The 22,359-nt window shown below is 43.0% G+C and overlaps 1 protein-coding gene across 1 annotated transcript in view; it reads right to left on the minus strand.

The window, feature by feature from the left end:
* The window catches only part of PTPRO (protein tyrosine phosphatase receptor type O), an 85,427-nt gene that overhangs the window by 35,436 nt on the left and 27,632 nt on the right, over nt 1-22,359 (minus strand). Inside the window, exons 8-14 of the mRNA XM_081956901.1 lie at nt 20,850-21,043; nt 18,631-18,742; nt 14,927-15,078; nt 11,834-11,954; nt 6,792-6,931; nt 2,626-2,758; nt 1,093-1,213 (exon numbers count right to left, since the gene is read on the minus strand). Of these exons, the coding sequence (XP_081813027.1) occupies nt 1,093-1,213; nt 2,626-2,758; nt 6,792-6,931; nt 11,834-11,954; nt 14,927-15,078; nt 18,631-18,742; nt 20,850-21,043 (973 nt within the window). The remainder of the gene's footprint in view (nt 1-1,092; nt 1,214-2,625; nt 2,759-6,791; nt 6,932-11,833; nt 11,955-14,926; nt 15,079-18,630; nt 18,743-20,849; nt 21,044-22,359) is intronic.

Consider the following 22,359-nt stretch of genomic DNA (forward strand, 5'->3'; position numbering starts at 1 on the left):
GGAAGCAAATTAGGATAGGATTAGAGTCCTGAAATAAATGACAGCCCACAGCTGCCTCACCTCTGCTGTTGCTCAACACCTTGATTTAGAAAACAGTCTTGTCGTAAACCAGAAAATTTCCCGGAAACAACACTGCTGCATACATGAGCTGTTTAATGGGTTTTTACTGAAAACTGTGAGGATACTGATAAAAGATCGGCATGGAGCTTAGGAACCTTAGCAACCAAAGATAGGCACAGATGTGAAACGAGTGCTGAAGTTGATGTTGTAACAGAAGGGCTAGATGGGAATTGTAAAATCACCAAACTCAAAGTGTAAAATCAGTTTCCTGCAGTATTGCGTGCAAGAGAGATGCAGTGGTCCACAATCTTTTGGGTATCAGGGACCAGTTCCGTGGAACAGGGGTCTCCAACCTTGGTAACTTTAAGACTTGTGGACTTCAATTCCCAGAACTCTGTTGTGGAAAACAATTTTTCCATGGATTGGGGCAGTGGTTCAGTGGTGGTTCCGGATCTCGGTGCAACCAGTACAGTGCAACGGGGCCGGGTGTCCACCACAGGAATGCGTGCAGCATGCACCTGCATGCGTACTTACTGCCCACAGCGCTCCAGCTGCTCAGCGGAGCATCATGCAGGCACCGTACGCTCCGTGCACGGAAGCCCCAAAAACCTCAAATACTGGTAAGGAGCACGCGCGGGCAGGCGGGCCCTCCAGAGCACCGTACTGGAATGGTACCTGGTGCTCCCGGCAGGCACCGGTACACCTGTACCGGGGCATACCAGTCGTAACCCACCACTGGTGTTCCATCACTAGAGGTTTTCAAGAAGAGACTGAACAGTCATTTGTCCAGAAATTTATAGGGTCTTCTGCTTGAGCATTGGGTTGGACTAGAAGACCGCCGAGGTCCCTTCAATCTTGTTATTCTATGTTCTGTATGCAAATGGAACTAATCTTCATTATGTACGTACTTCTGGGGTGAATCTACTGGAAATGTTAAAAGCCATCAAAAATCCATCTACATCTGCTTCCGTGTTACATATAGAACTTTTATCCCTTAAGAAGACCTTGATAATAGAAAGTGTGTTGTCCTACCTGGCCATTTGTAGATGTTTTCTCCGAAGAACCACCAATGTTATAAGCAAGAGCCCTATCAGAAGAATGCTCAGAATGGCAAGAATAGAAATCACCACCACGTTAGGATTCATCTCCACAACTGCAAACGGGAACAAGGGATTCCAGATTAGTGAAAGCAATGGATACTAGCATTCCCACAGGTTTTAGATTTCTTGAATGAACAAATCATGTGAATTAACCAGTAAGCTATACATGCTTAACTCTGGCTCCCGTCCTTGAGAAGACAGAAGTGGATAGAAGACTGCAGCCTAAAACTGACATTCTGGTATCGCCAATGTCAACCAGAAAACAAGTCTTTGCATAATGATTGAAGGCTATTAAATAAATGACATTCAAGGTCTCAGGACAACATCTGCATGATTTCATATTGGCAGGGTTCATTCATTTCACTCATCTTTAAACCCTGATTTGGAAACCATAATTGTTCTGACCTAGGCTTCCCAAGAGCATAAAGCAAACTCCTTGTCCCGACAAAAACCCCTTTTATTAATTTACTGTGAATTCTGCTCATCCACATCCAGCAAAGTCTTTCAAGGGAGGATTTACAGTCACAGACCTTATCTGGCTTGGAGACCTAACAGGCCGATATCTGCAGAACTTGGCAAGGAGTCAGAGTCACAAACCAATTAAGCAAACTAACTGTCTCCTGCAAACTCCACTCCCCTTTCGCTCCTCTTTTATTTCCTCTGGGAGGGGCCGTTCATCGTCCACCTGTGGCCTTACTCCCAAGTTGACTCCTGTTCTTTAGCTGTTCCCTTCGTCTGGCCACTCTGTGCATGCGCACACTAGGAACAGGCTCTGGCTGTTCGTCTGCCTCACTGGTGTCTGACTCTGAAGGCAGCTGATAACTGGCATACGGCTCTGGCTCCCTCTCTGCCTCCGACCTCATCAGAGCCTTCCCCAGATTCCAAGACTGGCCCATGTTCCTCCCCAACCTCCTCATTGTCCGAATCTGCTGCCAGCTCTGCTGGCCACTGGCGGGCCACAACAATAACAGCTGACATTGCATAAGCCAAAAACAAACAAACCACATTATATATGAACCCTAACAGAGAATAAATAGATACAGGCAATTCTCCTTAATCTTGGTAGTAATGTTCTCTGAAAACGCCATGAGTATCAAATTAATAATGCCGAGACCTCAGCTGGGGACACACACATATGGTAATCCCAGTGTTTTGCTGCCCTGCGTGTGCACCAATAATTATGACAGCACCACGATTTTGGACTTACAAATGGCTTTTAATGAATAAGCAAATTTCCAAAGGCAGAACTCACAAATAATGAGGATTGCCTGTAAATAAAGGACGATTACATGATACCCCTTTCTGATATATTTAAAAGAACATCAGTGGCTCTTTCGGTGATTTGCTCTAACCCCTCTGTTTAAATTAGAAATGGGAAGGGGAAAACATTCAATCACACACACACACACACACACACACTCTTAGAGAAATGCTTTAGTTGGAGAATTTGAGGAACTCGGCTCACCCATAGTGGAAACGGCAATATAGGTGGGGACACTGGGGCTGTTATGACTGAAACTTGTGACACTGCAGTTGTAGGAAGTGGCAGGCAGAAGGCTGGAGACCGTCACAACGTGAGAAGAAACGGCAACTGGTTCCTGTATTATATTGGCGAAAGAATAGAGTGCATGGTTAGGAATTCCACCCCCCCCTTACTTTTGATTTGATGCAGGATTTGAAATCAGAGGGCCATGCACACGAACTGAGCTGTGAGCTCATTCTCTTATTTTTTGCTCCAAGGAAGAGGTTACGTGGGGGCATCATGGAACACCCATTTAGCCCACTGTTCATTTAGTTACTTACCACTTGTCTAAATATGAGGATGTTGCAAGACGTATGGATGAAACTGTGTGCACCAATAGGTCCACAATAAAACCATTCAATGACAGCTTTACCGTATTTCTACTGCCGGCTGCACCAGCAATAAACGGCATCCTGGCTTATGCAACAGTCTCATATATTGATCCTTATGTTTGTCAGCATGCAACTTGCGTCAAAAACAAAATGAGAGTTCAGGTCATTGATGAAATTCAAATTTTTTTACTACCAGTTCTGTGGGTGTGGTTTGGTGGGCGTGGCTTGGTGGGCACGGCAGGGGAAGGATACTGCAAAATCTCCATTCCCACTCCACTCTGTGGCCAGTCAGAAGTGGTACTTGCCAGTTCACCAAACTACTCAAAAGTTCTGTTCTCCAGAACCTGTCAGAACCTGCTGGATTTCATCCCTGGTTCAGGTGGTTCAATAATGAGTGTAAGGAATCAACCTGTCATTCTTTTCTTCGTGGACTTGATTTGTTTATTCAGGCAACCATTCGGTCTTCTTTTCTATGATTATATCCTTTAAAGCAAGTTCTAGGAAGTAGTATAATCCTACATTTTATCCTTGGCTGAAGGCAGTAATTGGGTATTGATGTCTCTGGCATCCCTGCTTTGGGAAACTCTTCTTTCCAATATGTCTTCCATACTTATAAGCGCTAGTAGTGTGAGATTAGGGAAGAGGCAGCCCAAACTCCTGTAGGAAGTTAGCAGTGGTGAAATTCATTTTTTTTACTACCGGTTCTGTGGGCGTGGCTTGGTGGGCGTGGCAGGGGAAGGATGCTGCAAAATCCCCATTCCCTTCCCACTCTGGGGCCAGCCAGGGATGGTATTTGCCGGTTCTCCGAACTACTCAAAATTTCCGCTACCGGTTCTCCAGAACCTGCTGAATTTCAGCCCTGGTTAGCACCCACCCCTCTCCTAGGAAAATGAGATATTTTAGGAAATATTAAAAGGGCAGAATATTCCCCCTAAAAGGGAGGCAGAAACTCATCCCCCCTTTGTCAATGGGCCATTAAGGCCTGAGGCAGTCTATTCTACATAACAAAGATCTACCTCCTTCAGGCAGAGCCACAGGAGGAATTACCCAAAGCCCCATCATTACATCATCACCCAGCAAGGTTCAACCAAGCCTGGGACACAGACAATCTACATAGTTACCCCTGCATGGCTCCATGGGAGTCTGACTACCAATCAGAATACAAACTCAAATTCAAAAGCCCAGAGAGGGCATAAAACCAGGGACTTTCAGCATCTCTGCCCTTTGCTGTTCAGGAGCTCAAGTCATGTGATCCTGTCCACCATTAAACCATCTTTCCAACAAGCCACCGTGTTTCCAGTGTCTTTCTCCCCACTTGGAATTGAACCCAGATGGACATTTCTTCCAACACTCTTATATAAGATTTCAGATAATGATGAGGGGCATAGTACAAAAAAGAAAGATCTATTAGCTCATTTTTGTATGCTAACAGAGAATAGTTCTCCAGTTGCTCAACCAGAGACTCCAACCTTATCTGAGAGAATAGTAAACTTCTGCATAGCTTCTCTCTTAAGACAACTCATTGCTTTCAGTTGGAGCTATTCAATCCATTGGATGAGTGGGTTTAATTTTCAGACACACACATTATGACATAATATTTAAGATAGCTAATAAGAATAATGGGTTGGCTCAGAGTTAGTAATATTTAGGGGTCTCCAGCCCCTGCCCCACTAGTGGGCCATAACCCATTCGGACTGGGCTGTGTGAGGAGCAGGTGCTTGCACTCACACATGAAGCTCCATATTTGCGAACTTAAACTCCCCCCCTCTCCAATGCCAGGCTACCAAGCCAGAAAGGTTGGTGACAGCTGATTTATTTATGCCAGAGGTACTCATGAGAAGAGTACTCCACTCCTCTACTCACAACAGAATCCCTTATGCCACCAGGCTTGAAATTTTGGGCTTGGAGAACCTAGAACTACACCGCCTACGGTCTGACTTAAGCATAGTACACAAAATTATCTGCTACAATGTCCTACCTGTCAATGACTACTTCAGCTTCAACCTCAATAATACTCAGGCAAACAATAGATACAAACTCAAGGTAAACCGCTCCAAACTCGATTGCAGAAAATACTTCAGCAAAAGAGCGGTCAACACCTGGAATGCTCTACCTGACTCAGTTGTTGCATCCCCAAACCCCCATAATTTTAACCCAAGACTATCTACTGTTGACCTCGCCCCATTCCTAAGAGGCCTGTAAAGGGGTGTTCATAAGTGCACCAGCCTACCGTCCCCATTTATTTGTACTCATTTCCTTTGTTCATATTTATGTTTATACTTATACCTGTTATCTTTTACATGTTTGACAAACTAAATAAACTAACTAAATAAATAAAATTTAGAGGAAATCATCTGAATTAGCTAGGATTTGAAATCTTTCTGATTTCAAGGGTTCCATCCTAGGTACAAATTTCTTGGGTGCCTCTGACTCTCCATTGTGGATAATAAGATATTAATGGGCTTTGATTCCAATTAAACATAGATTTCTTTTTTTACATCTACAAGCTGGAGATTTAGTTTGACATTAATTAAAAACTCTGAAATAGAATAGAAGGTCGATGAAAAAAAAACCCTAAATACAACTTCAGGAAAACATAAGTAATTTTGTTCTTCTCAGAACAAAAGAGTGTTCGCATGTGAAGAATGTTGCAAGAAGTACCAAGATATTGAAAATGTTAACCACAAAGATACTAACAAGGGTGATTATGAAGCAACAAATAGAACTGGGGAACTTAAAGCATTTTAAGAGAGCAGCTAAAGGAAGACAACAGCTTCAAATAGGGTTCCTCTAACCCTTCTGAGGTCTTGAAATTCAACATTTGTGACGATTTTGTATCCTGCAATGGGGAAGATATGAATAATTTACTCTTAGTAAACCTCTTCCACATGTTGAAGAGAATCAAGATGTATTCAACAGTCATGACTCTTGTTAAGGTTCTGACACTCAGCCAAATGGTGTCCAGGATCCAACTGAATGTGGGAAAGGAGCCCACTTGAATCTAGCTATCTAATTCTGGATAGAATGGAAGCCTCAGTGTTTTGAAGACTGGGATGGTGGTTAGCTGGCATAGCTCCATTTCTATCTTATATATGGTGGTATCCAGATGTGATGGTTCAGTGGCTAAGACACTGAGCTTGTCGATCAGAAAGGTTGGCAGTTCGGCGGTTCGAATCCCTAGTGCTGCATAACGGAGTGAGCTCCATACCTGTCCCAGCTTTTGCCAACCTAGCAGTTCGAAAGCATGTAAAAATGCAAACAGAAAAATAGGGACCACCTTTGGTGTGAAGGTAACAATGTTCCATGCACTTTCGGGATTTAATCATGCTGGTCACATGACCATGGAGATGTCTTTGGACAGAGCTGGCTCTTCGACTTTGAAACGGAGATGAGCACCCCTCCTAGAGTTGGGAATGACTAGCAAGGGGAAACTTTACCTTTACCTTATCTGGCAGAAGTTCCATTCCTTTACAGCATTTATGTTACATGACACATGTCGGAAAGAACAGGGCTTGTATCATTATGCCAGTTTCTGTCTCCATATATTGCTAAGTAACAATTAGAAGTGGTAAGTGGCAACAGGAGTGGTTAAGTGTCTTTTGAATTAAATCAGTGCATCAACACAACAAGAAGCACCACTGGGTCAAGCTGTGTCTTTTCACTTAAAAGTTTATATTGCAGTGATTCATGAAAAAAGATGCTGGATTTCAAAACAGAGCCACCCAGGTTAAGTATCTCAGGAACGATCCGAAATTGATAAAGGATAAAAACACATACCTGGACCTTTGTCTCATGGTCTGAGCCAACCTGCTGGCAAAAAACCTCGAAGAAATCCGCTATTCCTTCTTCTACCCACAAGAGAGTCACGGAGGTCTGTGTTTTATTCACCGCAAAGAGTGATCTTGGAGGAGCTGGATCTAAAAAAAAAATAAGAGTCTCTTTGACTGCGCCTTGTAGGCCATTGGGAGCCCACATAAAGTAAAAGATTGCAGGTGATCCAAGATCCTGAACTCTGCAGACCTATGGGGGATACGTTTTCAGTCTTCCCTAAGTATTCTTGGAAATAACAGGCAACTATAAAACAGGAAGGCGGTCTGAAGCAGCATGCTTTTGCTTCTCTTTTCAACACTTACTTCACTTCCTTTTTTAATTAACTCTTAGCTGCAGGATGAGTATATTTGTGTTGGCACAAATTTGCTGCTGAACATGTTTTTGTCCCATTTAAGAACAAGGATGAATCCCAGAGTGTTGAATAATCTCACAATTAATGACTTAACTGGTTTGCTGTTCTCAAATGATTATAAAATCTTGGATGTTAAACATGTTAATCTATATCACAATTGCGGAAGTTCATTTAAAATAATAATAATAATAATAATGAAGCAATCCCAAATCAAAAGAAAGCAAATTCAAACATGAAAGCTCATTTCCCTCCTTGCTGATGATCACCTGTTTTCTCATCTTTGATCTGTCTTTGCATTTTATGGGGATTCTGACAATTCATCGAGGTCAGTGGTGAAATTCCAAAATTTTGACTAATGGTTCTATGGGCGTGGCTTGGTGGCCGTGGCAGGGGAAGGATACTGCAAAATCTTCATTTCTACCCCACTCTGGGGCCAGCCAGAGGTGATATTTGCCCGTTCTCTGAACTACTCAAAATTTCCGCTACCGGTTCTCCAGAGCTTATCAGAACCTGCTGAATTTCACCCCTGATCAAAGTGAAAATGTAATGTGTCAATAACTTGTAACTATTTTGTCTTATACCAAGGTGGGCATGTGTGATAGATAGATAGATAGATAGATAGATAGATAGATAGATAGATAGATAGATAGAGAGAGAGAGAGAGAGAGAGAGAGAGAGATAGATGATAGATAGATATAGATAAATAGGATGATAGAGAGATATGATAGATAGATAGATAGATAGATAGATAGATAGATAGATAGATAGATAAATAGGATGATAGAGAGATAAGATATGATAGAGAGAGAGAGAGAGATAAGATATGATAGATAGAGAGAGAGATAAGATATGATAGATAGACAGACAGACAGACAGACAGACAGACACAGTAGATATTTGCCGGTTCTCTGAACTACTCAGAATTTCCACTACCTGTTGTCCAGAGCTTGTCAGAACCTGCTGAATTTCACCCCTCATCAAAGTGAAAATGTAATGTGCCAATAACTTGTAACTAGATAGATAGATAGATAGATAGATAGATAGATAGATAGATAGATAGATAGATAGATGATAGATAGATACAGTAGATATGATAGATAAGATATAGATAGATAGATAGATAGATAGATAGATAGATAGAGTAGATATGATAGATAGATGGATAGATAGATAGATAGATAGATAGATAGATAGATAGATAGATAGATAGACAGACAGACAGACAGACAGACAGACAGACAGACAATTTGCAACCATATGATTGGATCTAAAATTTGGTGGCAAACTCCTGGGGTTCTGAGAGTTACATGCAGACTATAAATGGTAGGTTGCTCATTCAGATCTTCCTATAGGTAGTGCTTGACTTACAACAGTCCATTTAGTGACTGTTTGAAGTAACAAGGGCATTGACAAAGGCGACTTAAGACTATTTTTCACATTCATGACTGTTGCAGCATCTCCCTGGTCATGTGATCAAAATCCAGACACTTAGCAACTGAATCACACTTATGACGGTTGCAGTGGCCCGAGGTCATGTGATCACCTTTTGCGACCTTCTGACAAGCAAAGTCAATGGGGAAGCCAGGTTCACTTCACCACCATGTTACTAACTCAGCAACTGCAGTGATTCACTTAACAACTGTGGCAAGAAAGGTTACAAAGTGGGGCAAAGTTCACTTAACAACTGTCTCACTTAGCAACATACATTTTGGGCTCAACTGTGGTCATACGACAAGGACAACCTGTATGTGCCAGTCACCAATGACTGTATGATTTCTCTACTCTTCCCAGTTTTCCAAAGGTAAATGTATGCCTTTAGTTTAGTTAGTACAAGATGCTTTCTTGTACCATCTTTAATACACACACACACACACACACACTATACACACAAACACACAGTGTGTGTTTCTTTTGCTATGAAATTTCTGCTCTGCAGCTTTCAGTCTCGTTCTTCTGCTCTCTCAAATGTTTACTATTTACTTCTGATTTACACATGTATTGTCCTTATAACATGAGGATTCTTGCTTGTGAGTTATGTTTGTTCCCATTGTGAATTTGCTGTTTTAATAGACTTGTAACGCCTGCCATTTTTGTCATTAGTGCCTCATCAGCAAAACACAGCTGTTTTCTTCTCATTTATACTGTCTGTCTCGGCGACTTAGTTCATGTTATTAATTATATTCTTATAAAAATACTGATAGATCTCATCATTTTCGGCATTCAGTATGTTTCACTATTCAACCATGAGTAATGAAACTTAAGAGAGCAAGATCCTGAGCTTGTGGGAATGAAAGGTTAGGATTTACACCATTGAAAATGACAGAGAAATGCCCCCCCTGAAAAGAATAAAAGCGGTGCCCCCCCCTGAAAAGCTAATAAAAGCGGTGAACATTGTTTCTTGGGCATCCCTTGTACTTTTTAATTTATTTGCTAATTTATTTAATTTGTATCCTGTCTTTATTATTTTTATAAACAACTCAAGACAGCGAATATATCTAATGTTCCCCGTTCCTCCTATTTTCCCCATAACAATAACCCATTGAGGTGGGTTGAGTTGAGACAGAGTAACTGGTTCAAAGTCATTCAGCTTTCTGCCCTGCCTCTGTTTTTTATTCCAAATAAAGAATGATTAATACTTATTCAAACTATATTCCATAATTCTGTCCTAGTACAAAATGGCAAGAAAATTGACCAAAGATGGTGAATATGGATACTGCAACTAAGTGCAAATATAAACATTTATTGTTCTCAAGTATATGAATCTGCAAAATACAAAATCCATATATATATTACAAGATAAAATCATGCACTGTTTACAAACTCTGTCTTCAAATCTGGTTCATTTCTTTATTTCAATCACTTCAAAACTTCCTGAATGGTAACTGATTAAGCATCATTCTTCTATCCCCATTAAAAAAAGTCTTTCCTTTTTGAAATATAGAAAACATAGTGATGACTTCCTTATTCTTCACTGTTGCTAAATTGATTCTCACTAATTAATACATGTATTTTCCCCCCCTCATACTTCTTTTAAGGTGCGATTCTACACAGGTTTAAAGGTAAAGGGTCCCCTCGCACATATGTGCTACTTGTTTCTGACTCTAGGGGGCGGTGATCATCTCTGTTTCAAAGCTGAATAGCCAGTGCTGTCCAAAGATGTTCTCCGTGGTCATGTGGCCGGCATGACTAAACACCGAAGGTGCACGGAAGATTATTACCTTCCCACCATATTTTTTCTACTTGCATTTTTACATGCTTTCGAACCGTTAAGTTGGCAGAAGCTGGGACAATGTGAGCTCACTCTGCTACGTGGCACTAGGGATTCGATCCGCCGAACTGCCAACCTTTCTGATCGACAAGCTCAGCGTCTTAGCCACTGAGTCACCGCATCCCACACAGGTTTACTAGGGAGTAAATACATTTAAACTCCTTTGCTCATAGATAAATTCTAGGTGTATATTTTTTAAAAAAACTTCTGAATGGTGGTTTGATATTGGAATAAATGACTAAGGAATTTCGTTTGTAAATCGAGGTCATATGTGGAGTCACCATATGACTAGATCCAATTTAAGACTATTTTTATCACAGTGATAAGGTGCACCACCATGGACATAAAAATTGAGTCACCATGGTCAAAGGTCCACGGACCAAAAAAAGGTGCAAATCATGATCTCATAACCACAGAACACTGCAACTGGTCATAAGTGTGAGCCAGTGGCTAAGCACCGGAATAGTGGTGTCTTTGGATGCGGGTGCAATGTTTTGCAATGACTGGAAGTGCATACATGCATAAAATGCCCTTTCCGAGACAATAATTTGAAGCATCATTAAGGAAATCATTGGAAGCTGAGAACCACTGTATCATAGAATGCAAGTCAATGATATATAATCCAGTGTTGCACTGGACATTTTAATATCTAATGAAAACTCGTATTCCCTCTATTATAAAGCATATAGAGCAGGGGTGGGCTGCTATAAGTTTGCCCGGGTTCAGGAGAACCCATAGCTAACATTATGGCCGGTTCGGAGAACCTCTAAATCCCACCACTGGCTGGCCCTGCCCACCATGCCCCACCCCTGACATCTCACCACACCCCTCCCAGGAGTCTCCACACAGCCCGTTTTGGATGCGAGGTAAGTGCAGGGCCCGCGTGGAGGCTCTGAGAGGGAGAAAAATGAGCCTCCCAGAAGGCCCCACAGCCTGGTGCAGGCAATTTTCGCCCTCCCATAGATTTGAGGAAAGCTTCCGGAGCCTGGGGAAGGCGAAAACGCCCCCCCCCCCCCTGCCATGGTGCAGGAGGTCAACTAGGTCACGCTCATGATGGCCACGCCCACCCAGCAACTGAGCAGCGAACCCGTTGCTGAAATTTTTGAAGCCCATCCCGATATAGACCAAATTCAATAATTCACATACATTTGAATTTGCAGATAGAACTTATGGCTAAAGGGAAACACACAATCTGTTATGCACTCAGTTGTATCATCTCATCTATCAATGTCAATTTTTCCTCCAACCAAAATGCATCCCTGTAGTTCTGAGAACCATTTTCATTTTGTAGCATCATTGCCTTAAAGCCAACCTAACCCAACCCACAGTGTAGCCCCAGACCGAAGGATGGCTCAACTAAGGCCTTACCAACTTTCACAAGCTGAAGCGTGGATCTGTTGCTACCCCGCTCAGTGCAAGCCGTGACCGAGAGGTTATAGATGTCCCCGGCAGGAAGGCTGAGCATGGTAGTCATGACATTCCGGCTCACCTGAAAGAGACAAAGAGTTAAAAACTCCTTGCAGGGAAGATCAGCTTTGAACAGTGACCAGGGATTCGTGGGCTAATTGGACTTTTGTCTCAGCCTCTTTAGAGGATTTGGAATCAGTCTTCAGAGAAGGACAATTGGGCAGCTCTCAAGAAGGCTGGTTTTGTAAATGAAGCCGAACCAGCTGGGAATGACTGAGGGGAGAGATAAATATGCAGAATGCAGCCATAAAGGACTTTGGACATAGTCTCCATCCTTTCAAAAGCTGCTACTTTAATGTGACGGAAGAGGAATATTATTTAAATACTTAGGGAGTAATTTTATTAATTGCACTAAATTAATTTCAGTCCTGAGAGGTCTTCACCAGGGGTGGGCTGCTGGGGGTTTGCACGGGTTCGGGCAATCCTCTAGCTAAGATTCTGCCCAGTTTGGTGACACCCCCCCCCAAATGCCACCCTGGCTGGCCACGCCCACCCCACCTCTCCCAGGAGTCTCCACGCAGCACATTCACCATGGCAGGTAAGTGCAGGGCCTGCGTGGAGGCTCAGGGAGGGAGGAAAACGGGCCTATCAGAGGTTCCGGAAGTCCAGGAACGGACCTGTTTCCAGCCTCCAGAGGCCCTCCAGAGCATGGGGGAAGCAGTTTTCACCTTCCCGGAGGTTCAAGGAAAGCTTCCGGAGCCTAGGGAGGATGAACCCCCCCCCCCCCCCCATGGTGCAGGAGGCTGACTAGGCCACATCCACCATGGCCACCCAGTAATGGGGCAGTGAACCAATTGCTGCAATTTTTGAAGCCCACCCCTGGTCCTCTCTGAGTACTAGGACTGATGATGTTACATAATTACATAATTAGGGTAATGAAATGTCTAAAAGAAAACAAGCAAGCTTAGAGAGAACCAAGGACCCCTCATTTCAACCCTGAGCTACAAGTATTCTCCCTTATTGGTAATTTCAAACTTATTTGAATTGTACTTAATCATGAATGCCACCCAACGAGGGAGTGGCCATATAAATTGATGAAGTAGCTATATTTTAAGATTTATTGTGATTTATCTACCATGGAGTATAGCTAGCGCTCAGGATTGGGGAATTAATCCATCCTGAAATAGAGGATTAGATTAGAAACCTATCAGGCCATGTCCATCTCTATGAACTTGAAGAATTAAGAAAATCTATGCTGGATCAGACCTCACAGCCAACTAGTCCACACGGGTAGTCCTCAATATATGACCACAATTCATTCCAAAATTTCTGTTGTTAAGTGAGATGGTTGTTAAGTGAATCATGCCCATTTTGCAACCCTTCTCGCCATTGTGGTTAAGTGGTTAAGTGCAGTTGCTAAGTTAGTAACATGGTTGTTAAGTGAATCTGACTTCCCCATTGACTTTGCTTGTCAGAAGGCCACAAAAGGGGATCAAATGATCTCGGTATAGTGGAACCGTCATAAATGGTTTTTGAGTCAGTGGTCGAACATCTGGATTTTGATCATGTGACCATAGAGATGCTGCAGTGGCCATGTTTTTCAGTTGTAACTTTGAACAGTAACTAAATGAACTGTTGTAAGTCATAGACTACTTACAATATACAATAGTAGAGTTGGAAGGGACCTTGGAGGTCTTCTAGTCCACCCCCATGCCTAGGCAGGAAACCCTATACCGGGGGTGTCCAAACTTGAGAACTTTAAGACTTGTGGACTTCAATTCCCAGAATTCCCCAGCCAGCATGGCTGGCTGGGGAATTCTGGGAGTTGAAGTCCACAAGTCTTAAAGTTCTCAAGTTTGGACACACCTGCCCTATACCGTTCCAGACAAATGGCTATCCAACATCTTCTTAAAGACTTCCAGTGTTGGGGCATTCACAACTTCTGGAGGCAAGCTGTTCCACTGATTAATTGTTCTAACTGTTAGGAAATTTCTCCTCCGTTCTAAGTTGCTTCTCTCCTTGATTAGTTTCCACCCATTGCTTCTTGTTCTACCCTCAGGTGCCTTGGAGAAGTTTGACTCTGTACTTGTACTTCTGTTTCCAAAATGGCCAACTAGGGTGAGAAAGACAAATAATAAGAGTTGGCAGACTAAATGTGCTCTGTAAACTGTGCTTGCCAATTCTTGTTTCACCTCATTTAGCTATGTCTGCAGGAGTGATGGGATTCAAATTTGTTTACTACCAGTTCTGTGGGCGTGGCATGGCTTGGTGGGCGTGTCTTGGTGGGCGTGGCAGGGGAAGGATACTGCAAGATCCCCATTTCCTCCTGATCGGCTGGGATTCGGAAGGCAGAGAATAGATGGGGGTGGGGCCAGCCAGAGGTGGTATTTACTGGTACTCCAAACTACTCAAAATTTCCACCACAGGTCCTCCAGAACTGGTCAGAACCTGCTGAATACCACCTCTGGTCTACAGGTAGATCTCGAGTTACAACAGTTCATTTAGTGACCGTTTGAAGTTACAACAGCCCTGAAAAGAGTGACTTATGAGCATTTTTCACACTTAACGATCGTTGCAGCATCCCGATGGTCACGTGATTTATGTTAGGATGTTTGACAACGGGCTCACATTTATGACGGTTGCAGTGTGCCAGGCTCACGTGATCCCCTTCTGCGACCTTCTGCCATGCAAAGTCAATGGGGAAGCCAGACTCACTTAACAACTGCGTAACTAACTTTACAACTGCACCGATTCACTTAACAAATGTGGCAAGAAAATGGGACAAAAGTCAAATTTCTCATTTAGCGACACCAATTTTGGGCTCAGTTGTGGTTGTAAGTTGAGGACTACCTGTCTTCTCTTCTCCTTGTTTTTATAAGGTGGCCTACCTAAGACGTAAGAGCAGTTGGAACACATGCATGTAAAATACTTCCTGAGGAAAAGCTGAAAAGGAATCATTTGCCGATTGTAATAAAACCAATGTCGATCTTTTACTTCTTGTGGCCTGACAGTTGTTGGTCTGGGAGCAACATCCAATAGCAACATGACTCTTACACTCTTTTTAATCTTCTTCTTTCCTTCTGCAATAACCATCCAGTGCAACATTCTAGAGTGGGAAAGGTCTGTGTTGTCATCCCCGTAGATCCAGCTGACATAGAGAAGGCTGTTGAAATATTCAACTGCGGTGATTTTAGGAGACACAGGAGCTACCAGGAAACAAAGAAACAAATGCTGCCATTATCATCATTGTCAACCATCATTGTGTTTTTCCTCCCCAAATGTACATTATTTGCATTAAGAGCACATTCTTTTTTTTTAAAGGCTTCTTCTTCACTTCATTTCACTGGTTGACATGGTGACTCAGTGAGCTGAGGTGAGAATAGGAGCTCACCCTGTCAGATGGCGCTCGGGTCTAACAAGCCCAGCGTCTTAACCACTGAGTCACCATGTCAACCAGTGAAATGAAGACCTGAGCGCCATCTGACAGGGTGAGCTCCTATTCTCACCTCAGCTCCTGCCAACTTAGCAGTTAAAAAGCATGCAATGCAAGTAGATTAATAGATACCACTTGGGTGAGAAGGTAACCAAACCCTATGACAGGAGGCTGACCATATAAACGTCTTCAGATGGCAGAGGCTCAAAGGCCTTGAACCAGAAATGAGCCCTAAGTTAAGGTAAAGGTTCCACTCGCATATATGTGCTAATCCTGACTCTAGGGGGCGGTACTCATCTCTGTTTCAAAGCCGAAGAGCCAGCGCTGTCCGAAGACATCTCCGTGGTCATGTGGCCGGCATGACTAAACGGAATGCTGTTACCTTCCCACCAAAGGTGGTTCCTGTTTTTCTACTTGCATTTTTACCTGCTTTCGACCTGCTAGGTTGGCAGAAGCTGAGCCAAGTAACGGGAGCTCACTCTGTTATGCGGCACTAGGGATTCGAACCATCAAACTGCCGACCTTTCTGATCGACAAGCTCAGCATCTTAGCCACCGCATCCCTCTAGATGAGCCCTACTAGCCGAGTACAATCCGCAGGGACTCCCTCCTCCGTCACACATCAGACTTCTAGGAGTTTGCCAAACAAGTCATCAAAGGTTATCTGTTCCCATAGTTGCAACATTTTTCAAACCAAGGACTCATTTTGCACTTGGGTGACATACTGGGGACAATATGCTGAAAAGTATGTGGGGACAGTACAAAAACTGAATTTTATTGTAATATAATACACACTTGTATTAATTTGAATTAACTGAAATCAATAGGTTTAATTTCAATTTAAGTATCTTTACATACTTAATACTCTTCCCCTTCTTCACATGGATATTTGGCAATTGTCTCAAAGTATTGAAGAATGATATATACAATTTGGGGTCACAGATTACACATCTTCATCTAATGCAGGGGTGTCCAACCTTGGCAACTTTAAGACTGGTGGACTTTAAGTCTCACAATTCCCCAGCCAGGCACTCCTAATCCAATCCAATCCCCTACTGATAGAATAAATCTTTGGTTATCTACTCCCCTAACAATGGTTGAGTCCAACATTTTCTGAAGCCTTGTACTATCCTTGAGTTCTTCCCAAGGCTAAATGAAAATCTGCAGTCATTGGCTCAAAGTGACAGAAAGCAAAATTGTTCCATAATCTGACAGCTATGCAAATATTTGGAATTGACTGGCATATTACTTCTGAGGTTGAAATCCCAAGATTTTTCTATTTGGTTAAGCTTCTGAAGAAGCAGTTATGTGTATTTTATCAGATTGCAGAGTCTTCTGTTTTTAAATAAGCTTTGTGCACATTTCAATAATCTGCCAAGGAAAATGGAAACAGTCTTCTATTATTATTATTTTTTTGAAAGAGCACCCGCTAAAGAATATCAACCACATCTTCCTATTATATATTTCTTTAACTGTGTCAGCCAGATTGCTTTCTTTAAAAAATAAAATAACAAAGCTATGTTTAATAGGATATTTATGCTAACAAAAGACTGGATTTATTTAAGAATTGTATCTCCCCTACACTCACTGCTTGGATTGGAGATATTAATGGAGTGGAAAAAAATTGCAACACACTAGCATTCTAGATTCGTGTCGTTCTGAGCATGTTTTGCACCTATCAAAATCAAGGTGAATCAACTCCACCGTCAGAAAAATAATTACATATTTGGATGAACGGTAGACTCTGAAGAATTCAGAAATACATTGAGCAGACTAAACCTTGGGGTGGCATTAGATATTTGAATGTTCTTTAATGATTTGGTCTGTTTGGTCCAGATGCAGTCATTTCACGTCAAATAACTTCACATGCCAATAAATTTTGGGGGAAGCAATATTGCAGTGGGGATCTTAATGTGATGTTGAATAACACTTCTGAATCATGGAGTTTGTCATCTCATGAAAAACTTTCCTCTATCAAGCCTGAGGCATGATAAAGAAGATAGGTATGAGAATAAGGCCAAGCAAACTAAGAATTTGCTGCCTGCTCCCTCTCCTTCTCTAGTGTAATCTCAATAGGTGACTGTAAGTTCTGCAATATTTTCCTCCCCTCAAAACCCTTTGAAGTAGGCTGCTCTGCAAAACAGAAATTGCTCTGTGAATTTTTGTGGCTGGGCTGTTGCTGGTCTTCACGCAAAACCGTAACTATCAAACCAACTGCTTTTCAATCTTTTAACCGCTTATCCGAAAGATACGATATAAAACTTTCAAAGAAGCAAAGATGAAAGCTAAGATTCAAACAGTGCAGTTTCAGCTACTTTTTTCCTCCGGAAAATGATGTTAAAATGAATTTGTCCCAGTCCAAAGTCTTCTTCAAAAAAACCTTGACTGATGCCGTGAATATATGAGACAGGAACAAACAGAGGCGTTTACCGAATCCAAGGATGGCATCAAAATGACAAATGGCTGTTGCGCTATTTTGATGGATACTTCACCATTTATGTGCATGCATATAATCTTACGACAAGCAGGGAGAGGTTTGCAATATGATGCACACACGTTGTTAATTGCTCTTCACTGTGGGGGAAATCCAAGGGGACAAATGATCTACAGGTAGCCCTTGGGTTATAACTGTCAATCAGGACTGGAATTTCCATTGCTGTGCAATGGAGTCACAAAGCACAATATTATGTATACACATCACTTAGCAAAGGCAATTCCTGTGCTACCATTGTAACCAGGGGATGGGTTGCTACTGGCATGACTGCTGGTTTGGCATGTAAAAAATCGCTTCACCCGCGCGCACGCCAAACGGGCGCTCCGTGTGCATGCGCATTTACACCAAAAAAGGTCTGCACATGCACAGAATGTTAGAAAAGGGGGGGGGGGAATAACATTTCTCCAATGGAGATTTTTCTGCGCATGTGCAGAATCAAAAGTCAAGATGGCGCCGCCGACAATAGAACCGAGTTGGGTGTGTGGGCGGCCAACTTACCACCTACTCGTCCGAACCGGTAGGAACTCATTTCTGATTGTAACTTGCTGGCCTTGTAGGGCAAAGCAGACAGAAAATATGGCCAGAAGAACTATTTCTACTTTATAGTAAAATTACACTGACATAATCTTGCAAGTGTATATATCTCTCTGTCTCCTTTACATCTGAAGAAACTAGGGAGGATCTCTTTTGCGCTTCTTGCTCCAAACAATATTCAGCTGCAGGCTTCTTCTCTGACCCTTCCTGAAAGCCCGCCTGGGCCTTTCAATGAACATGAAGATTTACAAGAAGGACATCAAAAAAAAACAGAAGTTTATCAAACATTCCTCTTTACCAGTTATGAAACCAATAGTGGAAGTATCACAGCAGCTGAGTTCTGGTTCTCCCCAGGTCACCATGGTAACTCGAAAGTTATAGTACCAGGCAGGCAACAGGTTGTCTATTTTCTAAAAAGGAGAAAAAGAAACAGGATCAGCTTCCAATCCAGGGAGGGCTGCAACTGATGTCCTGATCTTAATGGGCCATAGGTTGCCAGGTACTTAACCGAAAAAATGGTAAAAGTCCCTGCATGGAAGAAGGGAGTTGATAAAGAGTTGGATCAGTACTAGAGGTAATACTGATCCAACTCTTATCATCTTATCATGAGCCGCGGTGGCGCGGTGGTTAGAGTGCAGTACCGCAGGCTACTTCTGTTGACCGCTAACTGCCTACAATTTGGCAGTTCAAATCGCACCAGGCTCAGCCTCCCATCCTTCCGAGGTGGGTAAAATGAGGAGCCAAAATTGTTGGGGGCAATATGCTGACTCTGTAAACTGCTTAGAGAGGGCTGTAAAGCACTGTGAAGTGGTATATAAGTCTAAAATGCTATTGCTTATCATCTCCCTAATACTAGAGCAGGGGTGTCCAAACTCGGCAACTTTAAGACTTGTGGACTTCAACTCCCAGAATTCCCCAGCCAGCAGAGCTGGCTAGGGAATTCTGGGAGTTGAAGTCCACAAGTCTTAAAGTTGCCGAGTTTGGACACCCCTGTACTAGAGGTAATATTTCCTTCTATTGTAAGTAACAGATTTATTTCATAAAAATTAAGATGCTTCTTAAAATAAAAGGCACAAATTTAGAAAGCCTAGCGTTATGTGTTTTGACTGTGTTGGCAAAGAATTCTGGGAATTGCGCACGCAATGTAGCTGAAGGACACAAAACTATGGGAAGCTAGCTGAGAAAACTCAGGTTGAACATGGTGCTGAAAAATCCACAATGCAGGAGTCAACCAAGCCCCTCTCTGAGGAAAAGAAATCATACGTGTCTCACTTGGCCTCTTATCCAGAAAAGGCCTCTGAGGGTGAAGATCCATGGAGACATGTGCTAGGAAAGACAATCCATAATTCTATCCCAAATTCATGGGAGCAGCAGAAGTGATTATTTTCTGTATATTTCCCATATAGAATAACATAGTATTGAGCCCCAGACCCTCAATAAAATTAAAGAATGTCTTAAACCTCATCAAACGTCAGGAGATTGGATGACTTTGCATCTTTGATCCCATGTGAGATTTCAACCTTCTCAGATGAGATATTAAGGCTCCCCTTAATATGCTAGTCGCTCCTGACTCTAGGGGGCGGTGCTCATCTCCTTTTCAAAGCCGTAGAGCCAACGCTGTCGGAAGATGTCTCTGTGGTCATGTGGCCAGCATGACTAAATGCGGAAGGGATACGGAATGCTGTTACCTTCCCCCCAAAGGTGGTTGCTATTTTTCTACTTCCATTTTTACATGCTTTCGAACTGCTAGGTTGGCAGAAGCTGAGACAAGTAACGGGAGCTCACTCCATTACGCAGTGTTAGGGATTCAAACTGCCAAACTGCCGACCTTTCTGATTGACAAGCTCAGCATCTTAGCCACTGAAATAGCTAATGTGAGAATGCCTGGTCATACTTTCTCAATGGTGTAAGCAATCGGGAAACATTTCGGCCAGTTCATGTATTTTTCTCTTTAATTTGGATGGTCACTAAACACCATCTTGAATGCCCTAATCCAGGGATGTCAAAATCAAGGCCCACCGGCTGTATCCGGCCCGCGGGGTGCTTAGATCTGGTCTGCAGGGCTGCCTTGTAAGTAATGAAGGACAGTGCCTCTGAAAGCAAAAACAGGGCTTGCAAGGGCTGCGGGCGGCCCTCCTAAGCTCAGTTTTCACTGGGAGAGTATTGCAGGTAGCTGTCACAGCTGAAAATGGAGCTCGGGAGCCCGTTTTTGCTGGCAGAGCACAAGCGCCAAGTGACATCATGCTGGCCATGCCCACTCTGGCCACGCCCACTCATCCCCCCCCCCAGGTCAAACACAACCCTGATGTGGCCCTCAATGAAATTGAGTTTGACATCCTTGCCCAACTCATATTGCTTTTGGATAGCCCTAATAAATGGTTTTTTTCTGTCAGTAATTATACGAGTTAGACTTTTATCGGATTATATCTCCCCATTGTTATATGCAGTAGAATATTTTAGTTGGGGGGGTGGTGGTCTGTTTAGAAATATTTGAATTGTACGTTGAATTCACTTTACCACTGAAGAAGTGAGTGAGACGGTTGCTGCTATTTCATAGTGTGTGGTCCACTCGGAAGTCATGGTTGATGGATTGAAGTAAAACATCTCTACAATGTATTTCCGAAAAACACCAAGGTAAGGCCTGTTCCAGCTGAGGACCACGGCTGTGGGTCCCAAAGGATAAAGGGTTAAATCTTTAATCCCGGTTGGCACTGGAATACAGAAATGGAAAGCTGTTGCACATAGAGAAATTGTCACATATTCCAAATAAACTTGGATGTGACCCAGACTTTTCCAACTTCATGAGTTGAATTCCCCCCCACCCCATGATGCCAAGCTAAATCAGCAGAGGGTGGGAACCATCATTCAGAATTTCTTGAGGGCACTGAGTTGTGAAGAGTTATTCTACTTTTAATTTTGTTATATTTCTATCTTAGATAAAGGTAAAGGTTCCTTTGTACATGCATGCTAGTTGTTTCTGGCTCTAGGGGGCGGTACGTTTCTAAGCCGAAGAGCCAGTGCTGTCCGAAGACGTCTCTGTGGTCATGTGGCCGGCATGACTCAACATCAAAGGCGTATAGAATGCTGTTACCTTTCCACCAAAGGTGGTTCCTATTTTTCTATTTGCATTTTTTACATGCTTTCGAACTGCTAGGTTGGCAGAAGCTGGGATAAGTAACGGGAGCTCACTCATACTAGGGATTTTCCTAAAAGAACATATGATAATATATACGAGAGACTGTCCTCCCTCATCTTTGACTTGCAACCTTCAATTGGGAACAGAATTTCTGTTGATAAGCAAGTTGGTTGTTATTTTTTTCCAGTGCCATTGTAACTTTGTATAGTTTCTGGAACAATGGTTGTAATTTGAGGACTATATGTAAATTCTCCATTATGTGAAATAAATCCCATGCAGAAAACACTAACTCAAAGATAGCCAGTGGCTAGGTTTACACCACATCCTTAAGTAGTCCGAAATTGACCAGCTGCAGTTTTATAAGACGCAATGCTTAGCTAGCTTTGTTAGCTTAGAGCAGGGGTGTCAAACTGGATTTCTTCAGGGGCCAGATCAGCATTGTAGTTCTTCTCTGCGGGCCTGCTGGGAGGGGGGCGGGGGCGGAGATGGGATGGATGTTTCCTGCAGCACCTTGCAGGCCAAAACAAGGCATGGGGAGCCCCATTTTCGGCCTGGATGGGCTCCTGCAGCACCCTGCTGGCCAAAACAGGGGACAGGAGGGCTGCACGATCCCCGTTCCCCATTTTTTGCCTGGACGGCCTCTTGCAGCACCCTGCCATCCAAAACAGGGTGGGGGGAGCTGCACATGAGCCCCCCCTGCTCCATTTTGGCTGCCAGAGGCACTGCAGGCTGGTCCTTTGCTGCTTCCAGGCCAGCCCCACGGATCAGATTTAAGCACCCTGTGGACCGGATCCAGCCTGCGGGACTTGAGTTTGACACCCCTGGCTTAGACTAACAACCTTAGTTCCTTTTTTGCAGCTTAATATGTTGCAATCTCAGACCATCTGCTTC

This window comes from Natrix helvetica, assembly GCF_964273705.1.
Source record: "Natrix helvetica genome assembly, chromosome: 6".
NCBI lineage: Eukaryota > Metazoa > Chordata > Lepidosauria > Squamata > Natricidae > Natrix > Natrix helvetica.